This window comes from Euleptes europaea, chromosome 5 (assembly GCF_029931775.1).
Source record: "Euleptes europaea isolate rEulEur1 chromosome 5, rEulEur1.hap1, whole genome shotgun sequence".
NCBI classification, from domain to species: Eukaryota; Metazoa; Chordata; class Lepidosauria; order Squamata; family Sphaerodactylidae; genus Euleptes; species Euleptes europaea.
The window spans coordinates 8,435,885-8,460,568 of NC_079316.1; the positions used below are offsets into that span (position 1 = coordinate 8,435,885).

The 24,684-nt window shown below is 47.5% G+C and overlaps 1 protein-coding gene across 1 annotated transcript in view; it reads right to left on the reverse strand.

Annotated features, from left to right (window-relative positions):
* LOC130478431 (solute carrier family 12 member 9-like) overlaps positions 1-24,558 on the reverse strand; it is a 103,637-nt gene extending 79,079 nt beyond the window's left edge. The window contains exon 1 of the mRNA XM_056850571.1: positions 24,449-24,558. Within this exon, the coding sequence (XP_056706549.1) occupies positions 24,449-24,479 (31 nt within the window). The 5' untranslated portion in view covers positions 24,480-24,558. The remainder of the gene's footprint in view (positions 1-24,448) is intronic.
* Between the last annotated feature and the right edge of the window lie 126 nt (positions 24,559-24,684).

Sequence of the window (24,684 nt, forward strand, 5' to 3'; positions counted from 1 at the left end):
AGCCCTGCTGGATCAGACCAGTGGTCCATCCAGCCCAGCACCCCGTCTCACACAGCAGCCAACCAGTTCCTCTGGAGGTCCAGCAACAGGGCATAGAGGCCGAGGCCTTCATGAGAACCTCAGAAGAGCCCTGCTGGATCAGACCAGTGAGGGTCCATCTAGTCCAGCATCCTCTCTCACACAGTGGCCAACCGAGTTCCTCCGGAGGTCCAACGACGGGGCACAGAGGCCAAGGCCTTCCCCTGAAGTTGCCTCCCGGCGCTCCTATTCAGAGGTTGACTGCCTCTGAACGTGGAGGTTCCATTTAGTCACCATGGCTTGCAGCCACTGTTAGTCTGTAGTAGCAAAATTAGGCAGGTGTCTGTAGACATCTTCGAGATGGAACAAACGTATTCCCATGTAAGCGTTCAGGAGCTAGAACTCACGTCAAAACAGAACTTCCTTTTTGAGATTTACTGGAGATCCACGGAGAAGTCCAGGGTTGCCAGACGGAGGTGTGCGACGGCAAACCACCTCTGCTCCTCTCTTGCATTGAAGACCTTATGGGGTCGCCATAGGTCGGCTGCGACTCGACACCCCTCTCCACCACCACCACCATTACCGGTCCCCTCAAGGGGTTGGGGTACGAAAGCAGAAATATTGATTAGAAACCAACCGGACGGTTGGAAAATGGAACATGCACATTCGGAGAAAGCACAAACGGGGCAAGGAGAGCGGGAAGAGGAATTGTGTTACTCGGCGATAGCAGTCATGACCAAAACTAACCAACAGCCATTTGCTGAATCCATTTCCACGTCACAAAATATTGCATTTTGGGTCCCAGGGGAAAAAAAACTGCCTCCATAGCAAGAAGAAATAAACTCGAGCAAATCCTCTGGGTTCCCCCCCAACCACGAGAACAGGAATCACACCGTGGTCAGGAGTCAGCGCGGCAAAGCAGGGAGTCCCCAATGCACAAATCTCTACTCACGAGGTGGTCTTCAGCCGCTCAATGCGAATAGAGTCAAAACCAGCCCACGAGAAAACCTTCAGAGATCTCACCCCACAGAGATCTCCCCCACCCCAAAGGCTTAATAGCTGTTCTCGACAGCTCCGAATTTGGATCAGGGCCTCAACAGGCGCGAGAGAAAGGGGTTGGAGTTATCCCTTTCTACAACCACACGGCTTTGTTAATTGAAACCACCCACACACACATTTTTTCCTCCCCAGGCTAACAATGGGGGGGAGGCAATTAACAGAACAGTGCAGGGTGAAAGGGTTAATCTCCCCACCACCACCCCGCATCGTGGCAGCTGTTAAAAATGCTGGTAATCACGGCGTGCTTTACGGGATTTTTGCACACATTACGAGCTGGTAATGCACACAAAATGCAGGAACAATCTAAAGCACTACATAAAGACTAAGATTGTTGTCTAATGTATGGGGGGGGGGGAGTGGAAGACACCCACATCTTATAAATATGCCCTAAAGCGGAAATCCCCGCTTCCAAATCACCCCTCTGCCATATACTCTGCAGGCTGTTTTCTCTTTTTCCATTCAAGGTAAAGGTCCCCTGTGCAAGCACCGGGTCATTCCTGACCCATGGGGTGACGTCACATCCCGACGTTTCCAAGGCAGACTTTGTTTGCGGGCTGGTTTGCCAGTGCCTTCCCCAGTCATCTTCCCTTTACCCCCAGCAAGGTGGGTACTCATTTCAAGATTGGTCAGATACTCCATAAAAAAGGTAAAGGTCCTCTGTGCAAGCACCGGGTCACTCCTGACACATGGGGTGACGTCACATCCCGACGTTTCCAAGGCAGACTTTGTTTGTGGGGTGGTTTGCCAGTGCCTTCCCCAGTCATCTTCCCTTTACCCCCAGCAAGCTGGGTACTCATTTCACCGACCTCGGAAGGATGGAAGGCTGAGTCCACCTTGAGCCGGCTAGGGCAACCACAAATGTGAATCATGCTCGGTTTGCTCATTGAGACTGCCTATTAAAAATCTTAGTGCAGCTAATACTGGTTTTTCTTTTTAACTGAGACAATTTTCAAATTGCTCCTCCAAAGGAGCCGTTTACGCGATCCTTTGCCGTTGCCGTCTTATGTATATCGGGTCTACGATGCGCGCCATTCGAACCCGCATTTGTGAACACCGCTCTCGCATCCGAGCAAGAGTAAAAGACGCGCCACTTGTATCCCATTTCCTTGAAAAGGGGCACGGAGACAGTGATTTTAACTTTTTTGTCCTGTGGCAATTCAGACCCCACCCTTATAATCAAACCAATATGAAACGTATATTGTTGCAACATGAATGTAAATTTATAACATACGTTTAAAACTATGAGTCCGTTTGGTTTAAATAGCGAATTTGACTTGTCGTGCTTTCTTTAATTATTGTTTGGTCCTTTTAAATAGCTAGTATATAACTAAGGTTGGCCATTTTGGTTTATAGATGTCTTGATGGAAACATCAACCTGCGGATCTCTTAATTGCTGCATTGACTGTTTGATATTTTCTACTGGTAAGCTTAAATTCCAATTCTACTTTCTCAAGTTGGCATTTATATGGAACTCTTAAATATAGTTACAAAAATGTGATTACAAAAGCTGTTTACGTTGATATAGACACGTTAAGTAACTCCTTCCCACGCTTCCCCCTTCCCCCCCCGGCTGACAAAGCCCCCAGTGAAACGTGATTTACAATCTAGAGACCACGTTCCGTTCATCTTGTCTTCTGCACCGAGGCTACAGTCTGAATTTTTTTCACACAGCTATCAATGGTTAGAAATTTTGAAAGTTGCGCTACTTCTGCTCTGCCGAATTTGCGTATTGCGCATGTCTATTTCTTCCAGCGGTTGCTTACCTTCCATTTCTCCACTGCACATGACCAACTTCGCTTCAATCTCCGCTGCTCTGCGCATGACCACCAGCTCCCGATTTTGATCGGCTCCAACGGGACCGGCTATTGCCGTTGCCAACTCTGGGATTGAACTTTGCGGCTATTACTTGCCTAGTTGAATTCATCTAGTTGTGCTTGAAAGTGTAGTTTTTTGTATGCCTTTGGTACAGTTTGTTTCTTTATGTTTGCGGCAGTGTGTTGATCGTATGCATTTTGCCTAGAATATAGCATTCGCTTTTTGCTAATTTAGAGCTTGTGCTGTTCTTTTGTACTGACTTGTCTTTCATACAGTGCTAATCCTTTTTTGTATTAACCTCCAGGTAGTAGCTGGAGATCTCCATCTGTTACAAATTATCTCCAGCGGATAGAAATCAGTTCACCTGGAGAAAATGGCTGCTTTGGCAATTGGACTCTATGGCATTGAAGTCCCTCCCTTCCCCAAACCCCGCCCTCCTCAGGCTCCACCCCCAAAACCTCCCGCCGTGGGCAAAGAGGGACCTGGCAACCTACATGGCAGGACTGTTGTAAAAATGCCCAAGGAAATGCACGACAAACCCTGAAGCAAACTCAGCAACAGGTAAGGGGAGAGCACCAGGAGAGAGAACTAGGAACTACTCGGCTCTGGATTCAAATCTCGCCCTTTGCATGAACTCACGAGGTGGTTTCAGCGCTCCCTTTGTGAGACATGGGGAGAGTAATACTGGCCCTGCGGGGTTATTATTATAGGCATCACGACAAGATAATGCATGCAAAGCACTTTAAAGACTTGAAAGCGCGCTACACAAATGTGAAGCATTATAACTGTTAAGAATCATTATATGAAGATGACCTGATTTGCATAAAACCATCTTGAGTGTTCAGGCTTACAGATCTTAGCGGGGGTGTCACGGGCAGGCACACGCAGGGGGTCCCTCGATCAACCACTTTAGCATAAAGCTCCGTCTTAACCAGCTGGTGGATCAGGCCGCTTCTTACACGCAACCCCTCTGTTTGCAGTTGGGTTGCCAACTCCGGGTTGAGAAATCCTGGAGATCTGAAGGCACAGCAGGGTTTGGGGGGCAGGGGAGACCTCGGCAGGGTATAATGCCATACAGCCCACCCTCCAAAGCAGCTATTTTTTTCCAGGGGAGCTGATGTCTGTCTTCTGGAGATCAGCTGGGATTCTGGGAAATCTCCAGCCCCCACCTGGTGGTTGGCAACCCTACTTTGCAGCCAAGGCCAGATTTTGAACTCGGGACTTCTCGCTTTACAGAACAGACTCCTCACTATGTTGCTACACTGCCTCTTCCAAAAACCTGGCACAATTCTCCAGAAGCCCAGAGGTGACATCGACCACTTGGTGGTTGGCAGCCCTAGTTTGCAGCCAAGGCCAGAATTTGAACTCGGGACTCCTCGCTATGTTGCTACGCTGCCTCTTCCAAAAACTTGGCACAATGCTCCGGAAGCCTGTAAGTGACATCGACTTTTTGTGTGTGTGGAAATGCAAAAAGGTGAAAAGCAAACCATTTCCCTACAGCTTCGCTGTGCCGGCACCATTAAACCGAGGAGGAAATGAGCGCGGTTGCTCGACAGCCACAGGGATTGTGCAAGGGGAAGTGACCCCGAAGCGTATGGGATTCCCAGCAAGCTGTTTGTAGCAAAGCGAAAGGAGAAAGAAACCAGTGTTTTCGAACCAAACCTACTTCCCAAGAAGCAGAAGGGGGAAGTCCATAGTAGTGTCTTCATCGTGGGATTTTTCGCTGTTTCTTCAACATGCAAACAAAGGCTTGAGACAAATCCATGCACTTATCCTGGATCCGAAGCTGCCATGCCTTGAAGAAGGGTAAAGGGGATATCCCAAAATCTGGGGCACTGTTAAGAGTAGGTGATGGCCAGAATCTGTGAAAGCCTCCTTGAAAGGGCTGGGACCCGTGGAAGTGCATGGGTGTGCATGGAAGAGCATGGGTGTGCATTAGCGGAAGCAACCAATTGGACTGAAGAAGAAGAGTTGGTTTTTCTATGCCGACTTTCTCCACTACTGAAGACTCAAACCGGCTTACAATCACCTTCCCTTCCCCACAACAGACACCCTGGGACGTAGGTGGGGCTGAGAGAGTTCGGACAGAACCGTGACTAGCCCAAGGTCACCCAGCAGGCTTCATGTGGAGGAGCGGGGAAACCAACCCGCTTCATCGGATTAGCGTCTGCCGCTCACGAGGAGTAGGGAATCGAACCCGGGTCTTAAGAGTCCACCGCTCTTAACCACTACACCATGCTGAGCGCCAAAAAGGCCCTGCCTTTCTCTCCACCGTGTTCCCCAAAGTCCCAACTGTGGAATATCACACCATTTGAGCGCATGCTGCAGATGCGGCGGATGAGGCTGTGAAAGAGAAGCCGGTGTGGTGGTTATAGTGTTGGGCTAGGGCCTGGGAGAACCAGGTTCGAATCCCCACTCTGCCACGGAAGCTGCTGGGTGACCTTTGGTCAAGTCACAGGGTCTCAGTCTAGCCTACCTTACAGGGTTGTCGTAAGGATACCACGGAGGAGAGGGCAACAACGGACATCCCTTTGGGGATGGGGTACAAATGCAGTAAATCAATGAATACCGGCTGCACACACGCAAAGGGCCAACATCCTGCCCCGAGCCACCACACTAGCTATCCTGTCTTTGAACAAAATTTCCCCTACAGATCAATCAACTCGAGCTTTAGCTGACTAAGCTCCCAGTGCAAGTCTACAGAGCTGCTGCTCATGCTGTGCGTGGGTCAAGGAGCCCTTCTGAAACATACATGAGGGGGGCCAACACCAACAAGGCCATTCCCTCTCCCTCCAATCAACTAGATTCTTAGATCCTAAGATAAAGCGATTATGGGATCGCCGGGCCCCTTCCGAAGGACAGCCTCGGAAGATTCACTTCGCCAGGTTTCGCACCTTGCACAAAATCGACCAGGCTCCCTTCTGGGGGGGAAAGGGGCTCACAATCAACATGGCCCCAGCCCACCAACTCCTTGCCAAGAGTAGGCCCCCACCGATACTATATCCATTCCTTATGGGGAATTGCAGTAACACAGGAGAGCATGGTTCGAGTCCAGCAGCACTTTAAAGGCCAACGAGATTTCCCAGGGCATAAGGTTGCGAGAGTCAAAGCTCCCTTTGTCAGATGCCTCTGCTTGGCACGCAGAAGGTCCCCGGTTCTATCCCCGGCATCGCCAGTTAAAAGGACCAGGCAGTAGGTGATGGGAAAGACCTCAGCCTGAGACCTTGGAGAGCTGCTGCCCGCCTGAGTAGACAACACTTGACCTTGATGGACCGAGGGTCTGATTCAGTAGAAGGTTTTCAAGGCAGGAGACATTCGGCGGTGGTTTGCCCTTGCCCGACTCTGCGTCACAGCCCTGGTATTCCCTGGAGGTCTCCCATCCAATTACTAGCCAGGGTGCGTGGCTGGCCCAAGATAACCCAGCAAGCTTCCTTGGTGCAAGTGGGGATTAGAACCCAGGTTTCTCCGGTCCTACTCTGATACCTTAACCACTATACCACCCTGCCGAAAGCCTATACCATGGAAATGTTGGCCTTTAAGGTGCTACTAGTCTCCAGCCAGCGTGGTGCAGCGGTTCAGAGCGGTGGTTTGGAGTGGTGGACTCTGATCTGGAGAACCGGGTTCGATTCCCCACTCCTCTGCATGAGCAGCGGAGGCTAATCTGGTGAACCGGGTTGGTTTCCCCGCCCCTCCCCGTGAAGCCAGCGGGATGGCCTTGGGTTAGTCACAGCTCTCTTAGAGCTCTCACAGCCCCCACCTACCTCCCAGGGCGTCTGTTGCGGGGAAGGGAAGGGAAGGTGATTGTAAGCCAGTTTGAGTCTCCCTTAAGTGGTAGAGAAAGTCGGCATATAAAAACCAACTTTTCTTCTTCTTCATGTGTAGGGGTTGGTTTCCCCACTCCTACACATGGCCAGCTGGGCGACCTTGGGCTGGTCAGTTCTCTCAGCCCCACCTACCTCACAGGGTGTCTGTTGTGGGGAGGGGAAGGGAAGGCGATTGTAAGCGGGTTTGAGTATCCCTTAAATAGTAGAGAAAGTCGGCATATGCAAACCAACTCTTCGTTTCCACTGCAGACAAACACGGTTGCTCAGGGAGAGACTGAAACAGGAAGGCTGAGTTTGGGACAGGTTTTGCAAGCGCAGTGACCCCATCTGACTCCTGGCTGCTTTTCAGGCTAACCGAAAGTCCAAGGAGCAGAGAGGGAGGGAGGCTGCAGAAAGGGGGAAGGTTCCTGGCCATAAACACAGTGGCCATTTATTCATGGAAGGTTTTGCATTGGATTTGCCACTCTTTAGATGCACTTTCCCCCCCATCCATATTCTCAAAACTCAACAATAAGCCCCCATGCAGAGTTTTGAGACTTCAGATGGGGAAAATGTGCATCGATAGAGTGACAAATCCGATGCAAAACCTTCCATGAATAAATGGCCAGTGTTCAGAAGTTTGTTGTCACAAGGGGGCCGGAGCAAATTCATTGGCAATAATAATAATAATTAATAATAATTCACCCTGCCCCCCCCGCCACATGTGTACCACAAAGGGAGCCAGCTGTTCTGTTCTGGAAAGAGAAATTTCTACTAGGTGGATTCTATTCTCAGTTAAGTTATGGATATATATGAGGATGGCTAAATTAACGGAATTCCTGCGTGGAAAGGATATGGAAGAATTAAAAAAAAAACCTGGTCCAAGGCCGCCTCATATTGGGATAATCTGGCAACAATGGATTTTACAGGATTAATTAACGAGTTATAGAAACTAGTTTTAATAATTTTATATTTTTGTGTTAAGAAGTAAGATAAATACTGTCTAGACCACTGGTTCCCAACCAGGGGTCCATGGACCCCCAGGGGTCCACGAGAACTAAATTAAGGTCCGCGAAACAAAGTTATAAACCCATAATAAATTAATATTTTCAATTAAAAGTTCTCTATTATAAAAATATATTCAAATATTATTCTAAGTTTAATGTTTAACTAACAGTTATGATTAATTTTCAAATTCTCGGAATTTTTATTTTGAACCTTGGGGTCCCCTGCACCGAACAAAAAAGTCCTAGTGGTCCCTGGTCAAAAAAAGGTTGGGAACCACTGGTCTAGACACTTCTTCGGAAGTCGGGTGACGGGTCACTTTTTAGGTGGGTGGAGGGGGAAGGGGTATCTTTTTGAATTTTATAAGTTAAGTAATCATGAATGTAACAATTAAGATATATAGATATCCTTTTGTTTTTTGTATCTGGTTTTTTTTTGTATTTTTATGCTATTTTTATTGTATTTGTTTTTTCTTTTTTTGTTATGTTATAAAAATTAATAAAAATTTATATATATAAAAAATTCTATTCTCAAGTTAGAACTAAGGGCACTCTTCTAGAACTAAAGAGGACGTTTGGGACGCGACCGGGAAGAGCTGTGTTTAGGCCCTGCTGCATCCTTTAAAGGGTTAAAAGCAGTCATGGTAGGGTTGCCAGCTCCAGGTTGGGAAATTCCTGGAGATTTGGGGGGGTGGAGTCTGAGGAGGGCGGGATTTGAGGAGGGAGGGACTTAAGTGGGGTACTAATGTCATAGAGTCCGTCCTCCAAAGTAGTCATTTTCTCCAGTGGAATGGACCTCCGTCGCTTGGAGATCAATTGTAATCCCAGGCCCCACCAGGAAGCTGGCAACCCTAAGCCACCGTGGACCCAATTTAGACTGGGGTCACAACACTGGAAAAGGGATGGGTTAATTCTCCGCCATATGCCCTTATCCGTTTTTTAAAAATTTATTTTATTAATTGGTGAAAAAGAAAAAAACAAAGAACAGTGATATTTAAACAATAAAGGATAAAAAAAAGAAATTACAACCAAAATACAGAAGAGGGGGGGGGGAAAGAAATAAAAAGAAAAAAATAATTGTTGTTTCTTTTTAATACATTATTTTGGTTACATTATTAAAACATACATTGAAACAAAAAAAAAATACACACAGAAAATAATAATAATAATAATAATAATAATACATCTTAAAGATTAATAGACCCCTTCTCCCCCCCTGTGATTGTGTGCCCACCCCCCTCCCCCATTGTGACTTCCGGAGAAGTATCCCTTAGCTTTATATTATCCAATATGTGTTTTATATTATATATCCAATATGTGTTTTTATATTATCCAATATGTGTTTTATTTCCCATCTTCATAACAGTTCATTTACAACTCTTTCACAATCCTTGTGAAGTCAATCTTTGCTGAGTTAGTCCAGTGCACAAAGGTCTTATTGCCAATCTTTTTTAAAGACTTCTACATCGCATATGCCCTTATCTTGACTTGACCTCCATTAACTGTGTGGGGAGGGGGGCGAGGAGATAGGTGCATTTCACCAGGACCCCGGACCCCATTGTGGCATGAGAAGATAAAACGAGCCCTGCTGGATCAGACCAGTGGTCAATCTAGTCCGTCAACCTCTCTCACGCAATAGACAATCCAGTTCCTTTGGACGGCCGGCAACAGATCTTAGAGACTGATGCCTTCATAAGAACATCAGAAGAGCCCGGCTGGATCAGACCAGTGAGGGTCTATCTCGCTGGTTCCCAACCAGGGGTCCATGGACCCCCAGGGGTCCGCGAGAACTAAATTAAGGTCTGCGAAACAAAGTTATAAACCCATAATAAATTAATATTTTCAATTAAAAGTTCTCTGTTATAAAATATATATATTCAAATATTATTCTAAGTTTAATGTTTAACTAACAGTTATGATCAAAGTTTATTTTCAAATTCTCTGGATTTTTATTTTGAACCTTGGGGTCCCTGCACCGAACAAAAAAGTCCTAGTGGTCCCTGGTCAAAAAAAGGTTGGGAACCACTGGTCTATCTAGTCCAGCATCCTGCCTCACACAACCAATCGGATCTTCAATGGCCAATCAGAAGCCCAGCTGGGCAAGAATCCCACCTGCCCCATCCACCTTCTAAAAACATCTGGTGGTGGGCACCCAAAAAAGGTCGTCAGCAGGCGCCGTGGCACCTGCAGGCACCACGTCGGGGACCCCTGCCATGGAGTTTTCAAGGCAAAAGTGGAACGGAGGTGGCTTGTCGTTGTCAGCCTCCGGGTAGCAACCCTGGGCTTCCTGGGTGGTCTCCCCACCCAAGAACAAACCATGGCTGACCCTGCTCAGCTTCCTGGAGGTTTTGAAGCGGAGGCTAGATGGCCATCTGTCAGCAATGCTGGTTGTATGACCTTAGGCCGATCGTGAGAGGGAGGGCACCTTGGCCATCTTCTGGGCATGGAGTAGTGGGTCACTGGGGGTGTGGGGGAAGGAGGTCGTTGTGAATTTCCTGCATTGTGCAGGAGGTTGGACTAGATGACCCTGGTGGTCCCTTCCAACTCTATGAGATCTGTCGAGATCCAGCAAGCCTGGCATGATTTTCCTAGCAGGGCAAATAACAGCTCCCTCTGTGCGGGCTGAGCATTACTCTGCATAGGAACACACTGATGATCGGGGATCTCCCAGGTTATGTTGATGTTGCTCCACACCATGTCTTCCTATGGGCAGGAGGAAGCAAGGACGTGAGTCTCACTGTGCAGCTAAAAAGACAGGAACGGGGGTCCCACCAAGGGTTAAGTTGATCCTGCAGCCTGTCTTTTGGCATTCGGAGCAAGATATTTGAGAATGTCTCTCGGAGCACGTGGGGATTAAAGCAGACCTTCATTCCAAGGCCGCCCAACCCCTGTACTCACACTACACTATTTCCTAATGGCAAGAAATTCCTTAGGCTGAGTCACAAAATCTAGTTTTGGCAAGGATGAAAAACCCTAGCTAAGACTACTGGAGCATTCAGGAAAGTGGAAAAGATTATTCTCATTAGCTATAGGGGTTTTTTTTGGGGGGGGGGGGATTCAAGGAAATCCTTCCCTGGAGGTTTTTAAACAGAGGCTAGATGGCCACCTGTCAGCAATGCGGATTCTATGCCTTAGGCAAATCATGAGAGGGAGGGCACCTTGGCCATCTTCTGGGCATGGAGTAGGGGGTCACTGGGGGGGTAGTTGGTGAATTTCCTGCATTGTGCAGGGGGTTGGACTAGATGACCCCTGGTGGTCTCTTCCAGCTCTATGATTCTATGAAATTCTGTTACATTTTAATGTCGTGGGCTAGGATTTTTAGGGCTACTTCCAACATATTGTTTTAATCAATATAGCTGTTGAATGGTTTGTTTGTTTCAGGAGAACAGTCGTGTTGGTCTAGAGTAGAACAGATTCGAGTCCAGTAGCACATTAGAAACCAACACGATTCTGTGGGTATAAGCTTTAGAGAGTATGCCTTTGACGCTCGAAAGCTTATATCCAAAAAATCTTGTTGGTCTCTAAGGAGCTACTAGACTCCAATCTATGTTTCTGTTTGTACCTGTCAAGCTTATAAGATATTTATTGCCTAATTTTCTCCCCCAACGGGGACCCAAAGCAGCTTTCAGTATCATTCTCCTCTCCTCCAGCAACCACCCTGCGAGGTAGGCTGGTCTCAGAGAGAATGAAGGACCAAGGTCACCTGGTGATTTCCAAGGCAGAGTGGGAAATGTGTACCTTGGTCTCCCAGACCCTCACATGAAGCTGCCTTATACTGTATCAGAACCTCAGTCCATCCAAGTCAGTACTGGCCACTCAGACCGGCAGCGGCTCTCCAGGGTCTCAGGCCGAGGGTTGTTCACATCACCTACCTGCCTAGTCCCTTTAACTGGAGATGCCGGGGATTGACCCTGGGACCTTCTGCATGCCAAGCAGAGGCTCTACCACTGAGACACTGCCCCTCCCCACTCTAACCACTATACCACACTGCTCTGGAGAGGGTTTCTCGCAAGGACAAACCTAAAGCTGAAGGTCAGCCATACCGCTTTAAAAAGCTTCTCCAAAAACACACCCAGCTCAAACAAGAACAGGAACCGGTATAATTCGTGCGAGTCTACAGGAATTTGCCTATTCTGAATTATTTGCTGTTCTTTAGCAAGGGGCTATACAGGGCATTCATAGAATCAGAGAGTTAGAAGGGACCATATCTAGTCCAACCCAATGCATAATGCAGGAAATTCACAACTACCTCCCGCCCCACACACCCACAGTGACCCCCTACTCCATGCCCAGAAGATGGGGAGAAAAACCCTCCAGGATTCCTGTCCAATCTGGCCTGGAAAGACATTGCTTCCTGACCCCAAAATGGCGATAGGCATTTCCCTGGGCATGTAAGGAAGGGCCATGAGAGCCAAACACTGACGCAACCTCTTCCTGCCCTCCCTAACATCACAGAAACTGCCTAAGATCACAGAATCATCCTTGCTGACAGATGGCCACCTAGCCTCTGCTTCAAAACCTCCAAGGAAGGAGAGCTTACCACCTCCCGAGGAAGCCTGTTCCACCAAGGATCCGCTCTAATTGTTAGAAATTTCTTCCTAATGTCCAGATGGAAACACTTTTGATTTAATTTCAACCCGTTGATTCTGGTCCGACCTTCTGGGGCAACAGAAAACAACTCCGCACCCTCCTCTATGGGACAGCCCTCCAAGTACTTGAAGATGGTTATCCTATCCCCTCTCAGTCGTCTCCTCTCCAGGCTAAACATCCCCAGCTCCTTCAGCCTTTCCTCATAGGTCAGGTTCATTCAACTCTTAGCCCCCAGAGCTCTGAAAACCCAATCCTTGTCCTATCCTTGTCTTCCTGCATCCCAGTTCTGAGATTTCTTGTCATTTTCTGCACACCGTCATTCAGTTCTAGGCGCTTTCTTTGCAACAAGTGGTGCAATTCGGAGGAACCTGAATTCAGCCCAAAGCACAAAACTCTGTGCTTGCACAGAATCTCAGATTACATGTACATTGAAGGTAGCAAAGAACCAGAGAAATGTAGGGTCATTGAGGGTCGAGAGGCATAATCGGATTATTCCTACGGCGCGGAAAACATTCTCTCCTGCAGTCCTTCTAGACCAAATGTAGCTACGAAACCACAAAGGTGGATCCTAAGGAGGACGTCTAGTCCCAAAACCGCCAACCCCGAGGATCCAATCACAACAACAACCTCGCGCTCTCTCGGATTTAGCCTGTGCAAACCAGCCGGTCTGTAACACACCAGAAAAGGGATCACATATTCAACAGGCGCTTGCGGAACGAATACTTCCGAATGACTCCCACAACCGAGCCAAGTCATATGCTCGCAGCCGGCCTACGAGCTAAAAAGAAAATCTTCACGGCAAATGAAAAAAAAATCCTCTTCCCTTACAAATACAGGTCCGGACTGAGAGCGCTCTTGTTCTGCAACCGATGCTGGAGCCGTTCCAGAATTGGGGAGTTTGGAGAAATCGGAGATTATGGGCAGAAGAGGGGAAGGGGCAGGAAAACAGCGGGAGAGAAAGGCTGCTCCGTGAATTGAGACGGTCAACAGGAACCACACAAAAAGAAGAGACGATTCCTCTTCCCCCCTCTCCCCCAGTCTTTTGAAGACTGGTTATTTATTTATTTACTTATTTTACCAACAAACTGCAGCCAAGTTACGGCGACCCCCTCGGGGTTTCCAAGCCCAGAAACTAACAGAGGCGGTTTGCCATTGCTTGCCTCCGCGTAGCATCCCTGGACATCCTCGGACCCTTTAGCTTAGCAAGATCTGTTGAGATCAGGCTAGCCCAGGCCATCCGGGTCAGGACCGTCGAACAGAGGTGGCTTGCCGCTGGCTGCCTCTGCACAGCAACCCTGGACTTCCTCGGCGGTCTCCCATCCAAGTACTAACCAGGGCCGACGCCGCTTAGCTTCCAAGATCTGATGAGACCAGGTCAGCCTGAGCTATCCAGGTTAGGACATGTAGCCATCCTTAGATCTAGGAACGGCTCCTTGGCCAGATCTACAGAATGAGCATCTTGAAACGCATTCTCCGAGCGTGCTGAGGATTGCTATTAACTTCATTCATAGCCCACCTTTCTCACTGAGACTCGAAGCAGATTTATGCAGTGTGAAAAGCTATTCCATCAGACAGCAGAGACCTCTAATAATGCATTAGAAACAGGATTTGTGGTGGAAAGAGCTGACTTAGGGCCGCCCCGTGGGGTTGCAAGGGAAGAGACGTTCAGAGGTGGTTTGGAGAAGACGAGCTGGATTTTATACCCCAATTTTCTCTACCTTTAAGGAGTCTCAAACCGGCTTACAATCGCCTTCCCTTCCTCTCCCCACAACAGACACCTTGTGAGGTAAGTGGGGCGGAGAGGGTTCGGAGAGAACTGTGAGTAGCCCAAGGTCACCCAGCAGGCTTCATGTGGAGGAGTGGGGAATCGAACCCGGTTCTCCAGATCAGAGTCCGCCACTCATGTGGAGGAGTGGGGAATCGAACCCGGTTCTCCAGATTAGAGGTCGCCGCTCATGTGGAAGTGTGGGGAATCGAACCCGGTTCTCCAGATTAGACGCCGTTGCTCATGTGGAGGAGTGGGGAACCGAACCCGGTTCTCCAGATTAGAGTCCACCGCTCTTAGCGACTACACCATGCTGGTTTGCCTCTGCCTGCTTCTGTGTAGATCGGGCTAGCCCGGGCCATCCGGGTCAGGCCAGACTGCAGCTGTCTATATAATTTACCCGAGACCCTCGATTCCCAGCGATGCGGCCGCACCGTTTCAATTGTGCCCATAGCACAGATTCCCCGGTCTCCCAAAGACCACGCAAGAGTCAAAACAGTACAGGAGCCATCGACAGCAAATGAATCGGAAAGGCTTTCCTTTAGCAAAACAAAACCAAAAAAAACCCTCCGCCAACAAAAACGCTAAGGCACATTAAACACTGTGAGTCAAGCTGATTCAAAGCTGATTCAAACTCGGGACATTTCAAAGCGCAAGGCGTGTCTTGTCGCAGCGCCCTGCTTCTTGCAAAATGAGAGAATCAATCACTTGCATACGTTATTTTATTTTTTAAAGAGCCTAACAGAAGCTGTTTTCCTGCACTGTAATCCTTCCGTGCATTTTGAGCGAGCGAGGAAACGTGGCATATATCAAAACGTATTACATCTACCGTTTTTGTAACTTTGCCAAGCTGACGACGCGGGCGCTGCTGGTTCATAAAAGCGGATGTCGCCAGCTCCACCCTGGTCGATGCAAGCCTGCCTGGCATTACACATGACGCGTATATTTTATTCATAACTGGCCCTTAACAGGCCTTTCGATGCATTTATTTATTGAAATCCCGCTTTTCTCCCCAGTCGGGACTCAACGAGGCGGCTTTAGAACATCTCTCTCCCCTCTTCCATTCTCACGCAACAACAGCCCTGTGAGGCGGGCCAGGCTGGGCGTTCGTGACGGGCCCAAGGTCACCCAGCGAGCTTCCAGGGTAGAAGCGGAAATTCGAACCCGGGTCACCCAGGGTCCTGGTCAGCCACTCTATCCGCTACACCACACTGGCTCTCCAACATCAGAGCTGAACTCTCCCCTGCCCAACTTGATTTTTATTATTTTTAGAAGAAGAGTTGGTTTTTTATATGCCGGATTTCTCTACCACTTAAGGAGAAATCAAACTGGCTTACAATCTCCTTCCCCACTTCTCCACATGAAGCCAGCTGGGTGACCTTGGGCTAGTCACAGCTCTCTTAGAGCTCTCTCAGCCCCACCTACCGCACAGGGTGCCTGTTGTGGGGAAGGGAAGGTGATTGTAAACCAGTTTGATTCTCCCTTAAGTGGTAGAAAAAGTCGGCATATAAAAAAACAACTCTTCTTCTTATTGGGGGTGCAATTCCATTTCCACTTCTGCTCCAGAGTTAACAACAATTTGGCCTTTTCCACAGGACCCCCCCGCCCACCCTTAACACCTACTTCCAGCCAGCAGCCCCCGCAAGACATCAATCGTGACATAAAGAACATACAGACCCCCGAAACCTCTCATTACCACCACCCCGGACCCAGCCAGGTACTGCCAGCACTTTCTGGCGTGCACATGCTTCATTTTCTAACCTGCCACCGCAATTTCGGAGACCGGCTCTCCCCCTCTTCCCGTACGCGAGAAAAGCACTTTTTGATTGATCACCGGGCGTAAAGAAAAGAAGCCTGTTTGCTTCCACTTGAAGGGACACTTGACAAAGAGAAGGTTTTAACTTCACAGTTATTTTAGTAAACTTCGGGGAAGTTGCAGAAAACCACCGCAGTTCAAAAACTCTGCTGCAAAGCCTGGCTCTGTCACAGGTTCGTTCAGTGGTTTGGGGCAAGTCACCTAACCCTTTTGCTTCTGCCGCCCAAGCAATATTTATGGATTTATTTGAGGTATGATAACCCTTCTCTCCAAAAACCCATTAAAAAAGTAAACAAATAAATAAAAGCTGCTCAATGCTGCTGACATTGAAACAATAATACCGGTTTTAAGTGATATAAATTAAAATAATTGGATGAAACTCATCTAGCAATGCTAAAGAAACCTTCAATATACAGATTAAAATAGCAATCAATAAAAGCAACTCGGGAAAACTACTGGAGCAATTATTTAGGGGGTGGGGACGTAGATCAGTGGTAGAGCATCTGCTTGGCATGCAGAAGGTCCCAGGTTCAATCCCCGGTATCTCCAGTTAAAGGGACCAGGCAAGTAGGTGATGCAAAAGACCCCAGCTTGAGACCCTGGAGAGCTGCTGCCGGTCTGAGTAGACAATACTGACTTTGATGGACCAAGGGGTTCTGATTCAGTATAAGGCTGCTTCATGTGTTCACGCACAGAGAGGTCCCAGTTTCAATCCCCGGCATCTCCAATTAAAGAACCAGGCAGTTGGCGATGCGAAAGATCTCAGCTTGAGACCCTGGAGAGCCGCTGCCGGTCTGAGTAGACAATACTGACCTTGAGAGACCAGGGGTCTGACTCAGTATGGCAGCTTCACATGTTCACATAAGCAAGCTGCAAAACCATAAATGGTGGCCGGTAAAACGACAAGTCAGATGGGACATCATTTACTTAAAAGCTTGGCCAAACAGGCATATTTTAGCCTGGAGCCTAAAAGCAAGTGCCAACTGTGCGTCAAGTGGGAGGGCATCCTACAGGCAGGGCACCACCACAGAGAAGGCCCTGCTTCCGGTTGCTGCCTGCCTCATTTCCATAGGCTAGGACACCCTGACTTGGATAGCCTAACAAGCCTGATCCCATCAGATCTCAGAAGCTAAGCAGAGTTGGCCCTGGTTAGTACCTGGATGGGAGATCACCAAGGGAGTCCAGGGTTGCTACGCAGAGGCAGGCCATGACCAACCAACCTGTGAGCATCTCTTGCCTTGAAAACCTTATGGGGTCGCCATAAGTTGGTTGCAACTTGATGGCAAAAAGGAGGGGCCCCAAGAAGAAGAGTTGGTTTTTATATGCCGACTTTCTCCAACACTTTAGGGAGACTCAAACCAACTTACAATCACTTTCCCCTCCCCACAACAGGCACCCTGTGAGGAAAGTGGAGCTGAGAGAGTGTGATTAGCCCAAGGTCACCCAGCAGGCCTCGTGTGTAGGACTGGGGAAAACAACTCCAGTTCACCATATTAGCGTCCACCGCTCACGTGGAGGAGTGGGGACTCAAACCCGGTTCTCCAGATCAGAGTCCACCGCTCCAAACCACAGCTCTGAACCACTACACCACGCTGGCTATTTTGAAAGATGGACAGTTTGGGGAGGAGACGGTCTTTCAGGTATCCTCACCCCAAACTGATTAAATGAAAATTAAGATTGTAACTGCAGACTGGTAGTAGGGAAGGCTGCATGGTGTAGCCCGATCTCAGAAGCTGGGTAGGGTTGGTACTTGGAAGGGAGACCACCAAGGAAGACTCTGAAGAGGAAGGCGATGGCAAACCGCCTCTGCTTCTCCCGATCTTCTCAGACAGGATATTCTATATGGTGGGGCCACAACAGAGACAGTTGTATGGACAGTTGTATGGACAGTTGTAGATTTTGCCCATACAGATTTTGCAGATTGGCACCCGTAGAAGCCCCCACCGACACAAGCGAAGCTGTCCTTCGGGTGGTGTGGCGGATGCTGGCTGTCTAAACCGTGCGTGGCCCCTCACGATGGGTCGGCAGCCCCAATTTCGGGGCAACCATTTGGCAGGAGATCCCAAAAAGGGTTAAGCTGCCACTGGGCAAAGGGAGCTGGGGTCGAGCCAGCGTCGGTGGCCAGAGGAAGGTGCCAGGTCATGAGCGGAGCGAAATGTCAACAGAGCCAGGGAGTGGCGTCGGAGGAATATAAGCTCAAACTGGCTTTGACTAGCCTGCCTTCCGTCACCACCGAAGAAAGCCATTTTCCCCACGTCACCAGCTTGAAAGAAAAAGTCCGCCAAAATCCTGCTTCCTGGTTGCTTGGAGTCCCTTCAGATTTACAACTGGAGAAAAAGGGGAAGAAACTCAACCTAAAAGTCAACAGAAACCAAAGGGGTTGCGCTAAACAATATCTAATATAGCAACCAACCACCCTCCAAAGCCTCCGTTTCCTCCAGGGGAGATGATCTCTGTAGTCTGGAGATGAGATGTAAGTCCGGGCTTCCCCAGGTCCCTCCTAGAAGCTGGCATCCTTAGTTTTGGGGGCACTACAAAGCTGGTAGAATACCCCTGTGTACAAGATACACTGCACACACGTACAAGCCATGAGCAGTATACACTTGGTTGGTTTTTTTTAACATGTGCGTTGAGCAATTCTCACACTGCAATCTCCCCTTGTACAGCTGAACAAACTAACTCCACATTTATCCAGGTACCGCTCACTGGTTTCATTTGTAAAGTGAACACACGAACAAAAACACAGACCTGGAAGGGTCATCGAGAGATTCAAAACTGATAAGAGGAAGTATTTCTTCTCACAACGCATAGTTAAATTGTGGAACTCCCTGCCCCAGGATGTGGGGATGGCTGCCAACTTGGAAGGCTTTCAGAGGGGAGTGGACATGTTCATGGAGGACCATGGCTACTGGTCAAAATGGATACTAGTCATGATGCATGCCTATTCTCTCCAGGACCAGAGGAGCATGCCTATTATATTAGGTGCTGTGGAACACAGGCAGGATAGATGCAGCTGCAGTCGTCTTCCTTGTGGGCTTCCTAGAGGCACCTGGTTGGCCACTGTGTGAACGGACCGCTGGACTTGATGGACCTGGGTCTGACCCAGCAGGGCTTTTCTTATGCTCTTATGTTCTTAACCCCCTGCAGGCTCTTTCTTACAAACAAGTGCGCACACCATGCAGGATTTACATGCGTTCACTGTAACATCCAAACAGAGCTACTGCAGGGTTACCAAATGCTGGCTGGGGTCAAAAGCCCTTAAGGCGTTCGCAAGGCTCAGGGGAACTCGAGTCCCCCGTCCCCCCCCCCAGCTATATTATTAAAGATGCCAGAGCGGTCTGGGGCGTGGCAAGCTAGATGAAAAGCCCAATATCGTGATGCCCGGAGTACCAGGTTTATTGGCAAGCCGATGTGTGGTATACCCAGGTGAGCCAAATATTTATGGGTCAAGCAGATTATAACGTGCTACAGCGCAAGGTGCCCTGAGGATAGAGGTCACAGGTTGCATTCCTGCATCAACCCACACAAAGCTGCCTTATACTGAATCAGAACCTTGGCCCATAAAAGTCCAGTGTCCTACTCAAACAGGCAGCAGCTCTCCAATGACTCAGGCAGAGATCTTTCACATCACCTACCATCAGATCCTTTTAAGCAAGGAATTCAACCTGGGACCTTCTGCATGCCAAGCAGAGGCTCTACCACAGATGCGCAGCCCTTCCCCAAATGCACATGAAACTGCCTTATACATAATCAGACCCCTGGTCCATCAAGGTCAGCATTGTCTACTCAGACTGGCAGCGGCTCTCCAGGGTCTCAGGCAGAGACCTTTGATATCATCTCCTACCCAGTCCTTTTACCTGGAGACGCCAGGGATTGAACCTGGGACCTCGTACATGAACACACGAAGCTGCCTTATACTGAATCAGACCTTTGCACCATCGAAGTCAGTATGGTCTATTCAGACAGGCAGTGGCTCTCCGGGATCTCAGGCTGAGGTCTTTCACATCACCTACTTGCCTCGTCCCTTTAACTGGAGATGCCGGGGATTGAACCTGGGACCTTCTGCATGCCAAGCAGATGCTCTACCCTGAGCCACGGCCCTTCCCCATCTGCCAAGCAGATGCTCCACCATGAAGCTGCCTTATACTGAATCAGCGACTTGGTTCACCAAGGTCAACCTTGCCTGGCAGCAGCTCTGCAGGGTCCCAGGTAGAGGTATTTCACATCTCCCACTACGGTACCTGATGCTTTTTAATTGGAGATGCTGGCGATTGAACCTGGGACCATGGTCTGTAAGAGCCAGCGTGGTATAGTGGTTAAGAGCGGTGGTTTGGAGCGGTGGACTCTGATCTGGAGAACTGGGTTCGATTCCCCACTCCTCCATATGAACAGCGGAGGCTAGTCTGGTGAACTGGATTTGTTTCCCCGCTCCGACACACAAAGCCAGCTGGGTGACCTTCGGCTAGTCCCAGCTCTCTTAGAACTCTCTCAGCCCCACCTACCTCACAGGGCGTTTTGTTGGGGAGAAGAGAAGGTGATCGTAAGCCGGTTTGAGTCTTCCTTAAGTGGTAGAGAAAGTCGGCATATAAAAACCAACTCTTCTTCTTCTAAATCATGGTTTTCAACATAAAGACTTGTCGAATATTCTGCTCAAATGGTTTCACTTTCATTTTTACTGCTGGCCCCTCCCTCCTCACACTTAGCCCCTTGTGCAGATCTAGTCCACTGCAAACAATCTTCTATTCATTGAACATCTTGAAATTTAGCACATATATTTGCAAAGGAACAATGGGATTAAAATACCTTAATCCCATTGTTCCTTTGAAAATATTTGAAAATATATAGCACATATATTTGCAAAGGAACAATGGGATTAAAATACCTTAATCCCATTGTTCCTTTGAAAATATCTGAAAATATATAGCACATATATTTGCAAAGGAACAATGGGATTAAAATACCTTAATCCCATTGTTCCTTTGAAAATATCTGAAAATATATAGCACATATATTTGCAAAGGAACAATGGGATTAAAATACCTTACTCCCATTGTTCCTTTGAAAATATTTGAAAATATATAGCACATATATTTGCAAAGGAACAATGGGATTAAAATACCTTACTCCCATTGTTCCTTTGAAAATATTTGAAAATATATAGCACATATATTTGCAAAGGAACAATGGGATTAAAATACCTTAATCCCATTGTTCCTTTGAAAATATATGTGCTAAGTTTCAAGAAGTTCAATGAAATTTAGCACTTAAGTTTCTCAAGAGCTATGTTTATTTCATAACATTTGTGTTGTGAAGAAGAGGCTGGCTATCTCTTTAGATACAGATTCACAGTTTTGAGAACTGCAAAACCAAGCATTTGTGATAATATCTTCTAGATAGAAAAACTGCCCAAAATAATCTTACAGAAACCGCTGGAGGAGCATGACATTGTGAATGGATTAATGGAATTCATTTACCAAAGAATTTAAACGATGCATGAATACACAGCCTCGTGCTACATAATTAAAAACTAACCCTTATTTCATTATGAATAACCTTTGGACTGTAATGCATCGTAAACAGAAAACTTATCTGTGGATAGATTTTTCCTCAAAAACCATTTCATTTGTTTAAAATCCGATTTAAATTTTTAAAAATCTGATTTGAATTTTTAAAAATCTGATTTGAATTTTTAAAAATCTGATTTGAATTGTTAAAAATCTGATTTTTTTTTTAATTTAAAAAAACCACTGATTTTTATCCACCCTGCCGGGGACCTTCTGTGAACCAAGCAGATGCTCTACCACTGAGCCACAACCCCTAAGCCATACCAAAGTCAACACTGCAGGTCTCACAAGATTTGAAGGAGCTACCTCAGCGCAAGGCATTCCTCGCATGTAGAAAACTAGCATGGCAAGAAGCTGGCTGGGCAGGCCTTAAGGAAAACATCCGCAGCCTACGGACTGGGCTCCTAAGGCGTGTCTCCTTCTTTGTGCGTGGGTTCAGCACTGGAATACGGATGTGCGGCCGTCTTAATTAGCAAGCACGCTTTGTATTTATACGGCTCTCGCAAGGCACATCCGCAACGTTTACAACAAGCCTGCGAGGTACGGCAGTAGCGTTTCAAGCCAGGGTGGGGAGGCGAGAGAGAGAGAAAGAGGGGAGAGAGAGTCTGAGAGATGTTGACTGGAGCTCATGCCAGAGGAACTGGAGCTTATGCCACAACCACCGAGGGGCTTACAGCTCTCCAGATTGTCCCCCGAGCATGTCCAGAGTGCATTTACCCTCTCCTCCTTTAAGAAACAGAGAGAGAAAGTCTAAAAGATACTGGCTGGAGCTCATGCCAGAGCAAACTGAGTTTATGCCACAAACACCGGGGATACTTAATCACTCTCCAGACTTTCCATTGAGCATATACAGAGTGCATTTACCCCCTTAAGAAACACGGAGAGAGAGAGTCGGAGAGATGTTGGCTGGAGCTCATGCCAGAGGAAACTGAGCTTATGCCACTAATACCAAGGGGCTTACAGCTTTCCAGATTGTCCCCTGAGCATGTCCAGAGTGCACTTACCCCCTCCCCCCTTAAGAAAGAGACAAGAGAAAGAGTCTGAGAGATGTTGGCCAGAGCTCATGCCATAGGAAACTGAGCTTATGCCACAAACACCAAGAGAGTTTACAGCTCTCCAGATTTTCGCCTGAGCATGTCCAAAGTGCATTCATCACCTTCCCCCTTAAGAAACACACACACACAGAGAGAGAGAGAGAGTCTGAGAAATGATGGCTGGAGCTCAAGCCAGAGGAAACAGTTTATACCACAAACACTGGGGATTCTTATTTGCTCTCCAGACTTTCCATTGAGCATATACAGAGTGCATTTACTCCCTTAAGAAACAGAGAGAGCGCGTGAGAGATGCTGGCTGCAGCTCATGCCAGAGAAAAGTTAGCTTATGCTACTAACACCAAGGAGCTTACAACTTTCCAAATTTCCCCCTGCGCGTGTCAAGAGTGCATTGACACCCCCCTTAAGAAACAGTGAGAGAGAAAGAGAGCGTCGAAGAGATGTTGGCTGGAGTTCACGGCCGAGAGACCCAGGGGCTTCTAGCTCTCCCGATTTCCCCCCTGAGCACGTCCAGAGTGCATTTCCCCCTCGAGAAATGGTATTTTTGTTTTTTGAACTTTAGAACCTTGTAACTATGAATGTATTAATCAGAGCATATAACTGATTAATTAGAGCACATAATGTATACTCTTTTGCATTTTCTTTGTATTATTGTATTTGTTCTGTTTTATGTTATAAAGGGAAAAAAATTATATAAAAAAAAGAGAGTTCGAACTTAAGTTTTTTTTTGGCGGGGGGGAGAGAGGAAGTTTCCAAGCAGGAGGCTGGGGGTGTATTAATGAATGTATTAATCAGAACATATAACTGATTGATTAGAGCACATAATTGATACTCTTTCGCATTTTCTTTGTATTATTGTATTTGTTTTGTTTTATATTATAAAGATAAAAAAATATATAAAAAAAAGAGTTCGAACTTAATTTTTTTTTTGGGGGAGGGGAGAGAGGAAGCTTCCAAGCAGGAGGCTGGGGGTGTATTAATGAATGTATTAATCAGAACATATAACTGATTGATTAGAGCACATAATTGATACTCTTTCGCATTTTCTTTTTATTATTGTATTTGTTTTGTTTTGTTATAAAGAGAGAAAAAATTATATTAAAAAAAGAGAGTTCGAACTTAAGTTTTTAAGCATATAACTGATTGATTAGAGTATATAATTGATACTTTTTTGTATCAATGACTTAAGGGGGATTTTTTTTTGGGGGGGGGAGAGGAAGTTTCCAAGCAGGAGGCCGGGGGTATATTAATGAATGTGTTAATCAGAGCATATAACTGATTGATTAGAGTATATAATTGATACTTTTTTGTATCAATGACTTAAGGGGGATTTTTTTTTGGGGGGGGGGAGTTTCCAAGCAGGAGGCTGGGGGTGTATTAATGAATGTATTAATCAGAGCATATAACTGATTGATTAGAGTATATAATGGATACTTTTTTGTATCAATGACTTAAGGGGGATTTTTTTTTGGGGGGGGAGAGGAAGTTTCCAAGCAGGAGGCCGGGGGTGTATTGATGAATGTATTAATCAGAACATATAACGGATTGATTAGAGCACATAATTGATACTCTTTCGCATTTTTTTTATTATTGTATTTGTTTTGTTTTATGTTATAAGAGAGAAAATTATATAAAAGAGAGTTCGAACTTAAGTTTTTAAGCATATAACTGATTGATTAGAGTATATAATGGATTCTTTTTTGTATCAATGACTTAAGGGGGATTTTTTTGGGGGGGGGGGGGAGGAAGTTTCCAAGCAGGAGGCCGGGGGTGTATTAATGAATGTATTAACCAGAGCATATAACTGATTGATTAGAGTATATAATGGATACTCTTTTGTATCAATGACTTAAGGGGGATTTTTTTGGGGGGGGGAGGAAGTTTCCAAGCAGGAGGCTCGGGGGGGGCGCAGGGAGGGCTAGGCGCTGGGGGGGGGAGAGAGGGAGAGGGGGGGGCACTCACCCAGGCGCAGGAAGAGCACCACGCTGAACATGGACAGCAGGGTGGGCACGACGACGCCCAGGAAGGTGGGCAGCTTGCGCGCCCCGGGCCCCCCCGCCGCCGCCGCCGCCGCCTCCCCGTCCACCGAGGCGCTGCTGCACAGGCGGTAGGTCAGCAGCGGGCTGCGCTCCGACGCCGGGACGCCGCCTCTCCCCCGCCGGCTCGGCATCGCGGCGCCGCCCGGACCCGGGGCAAGC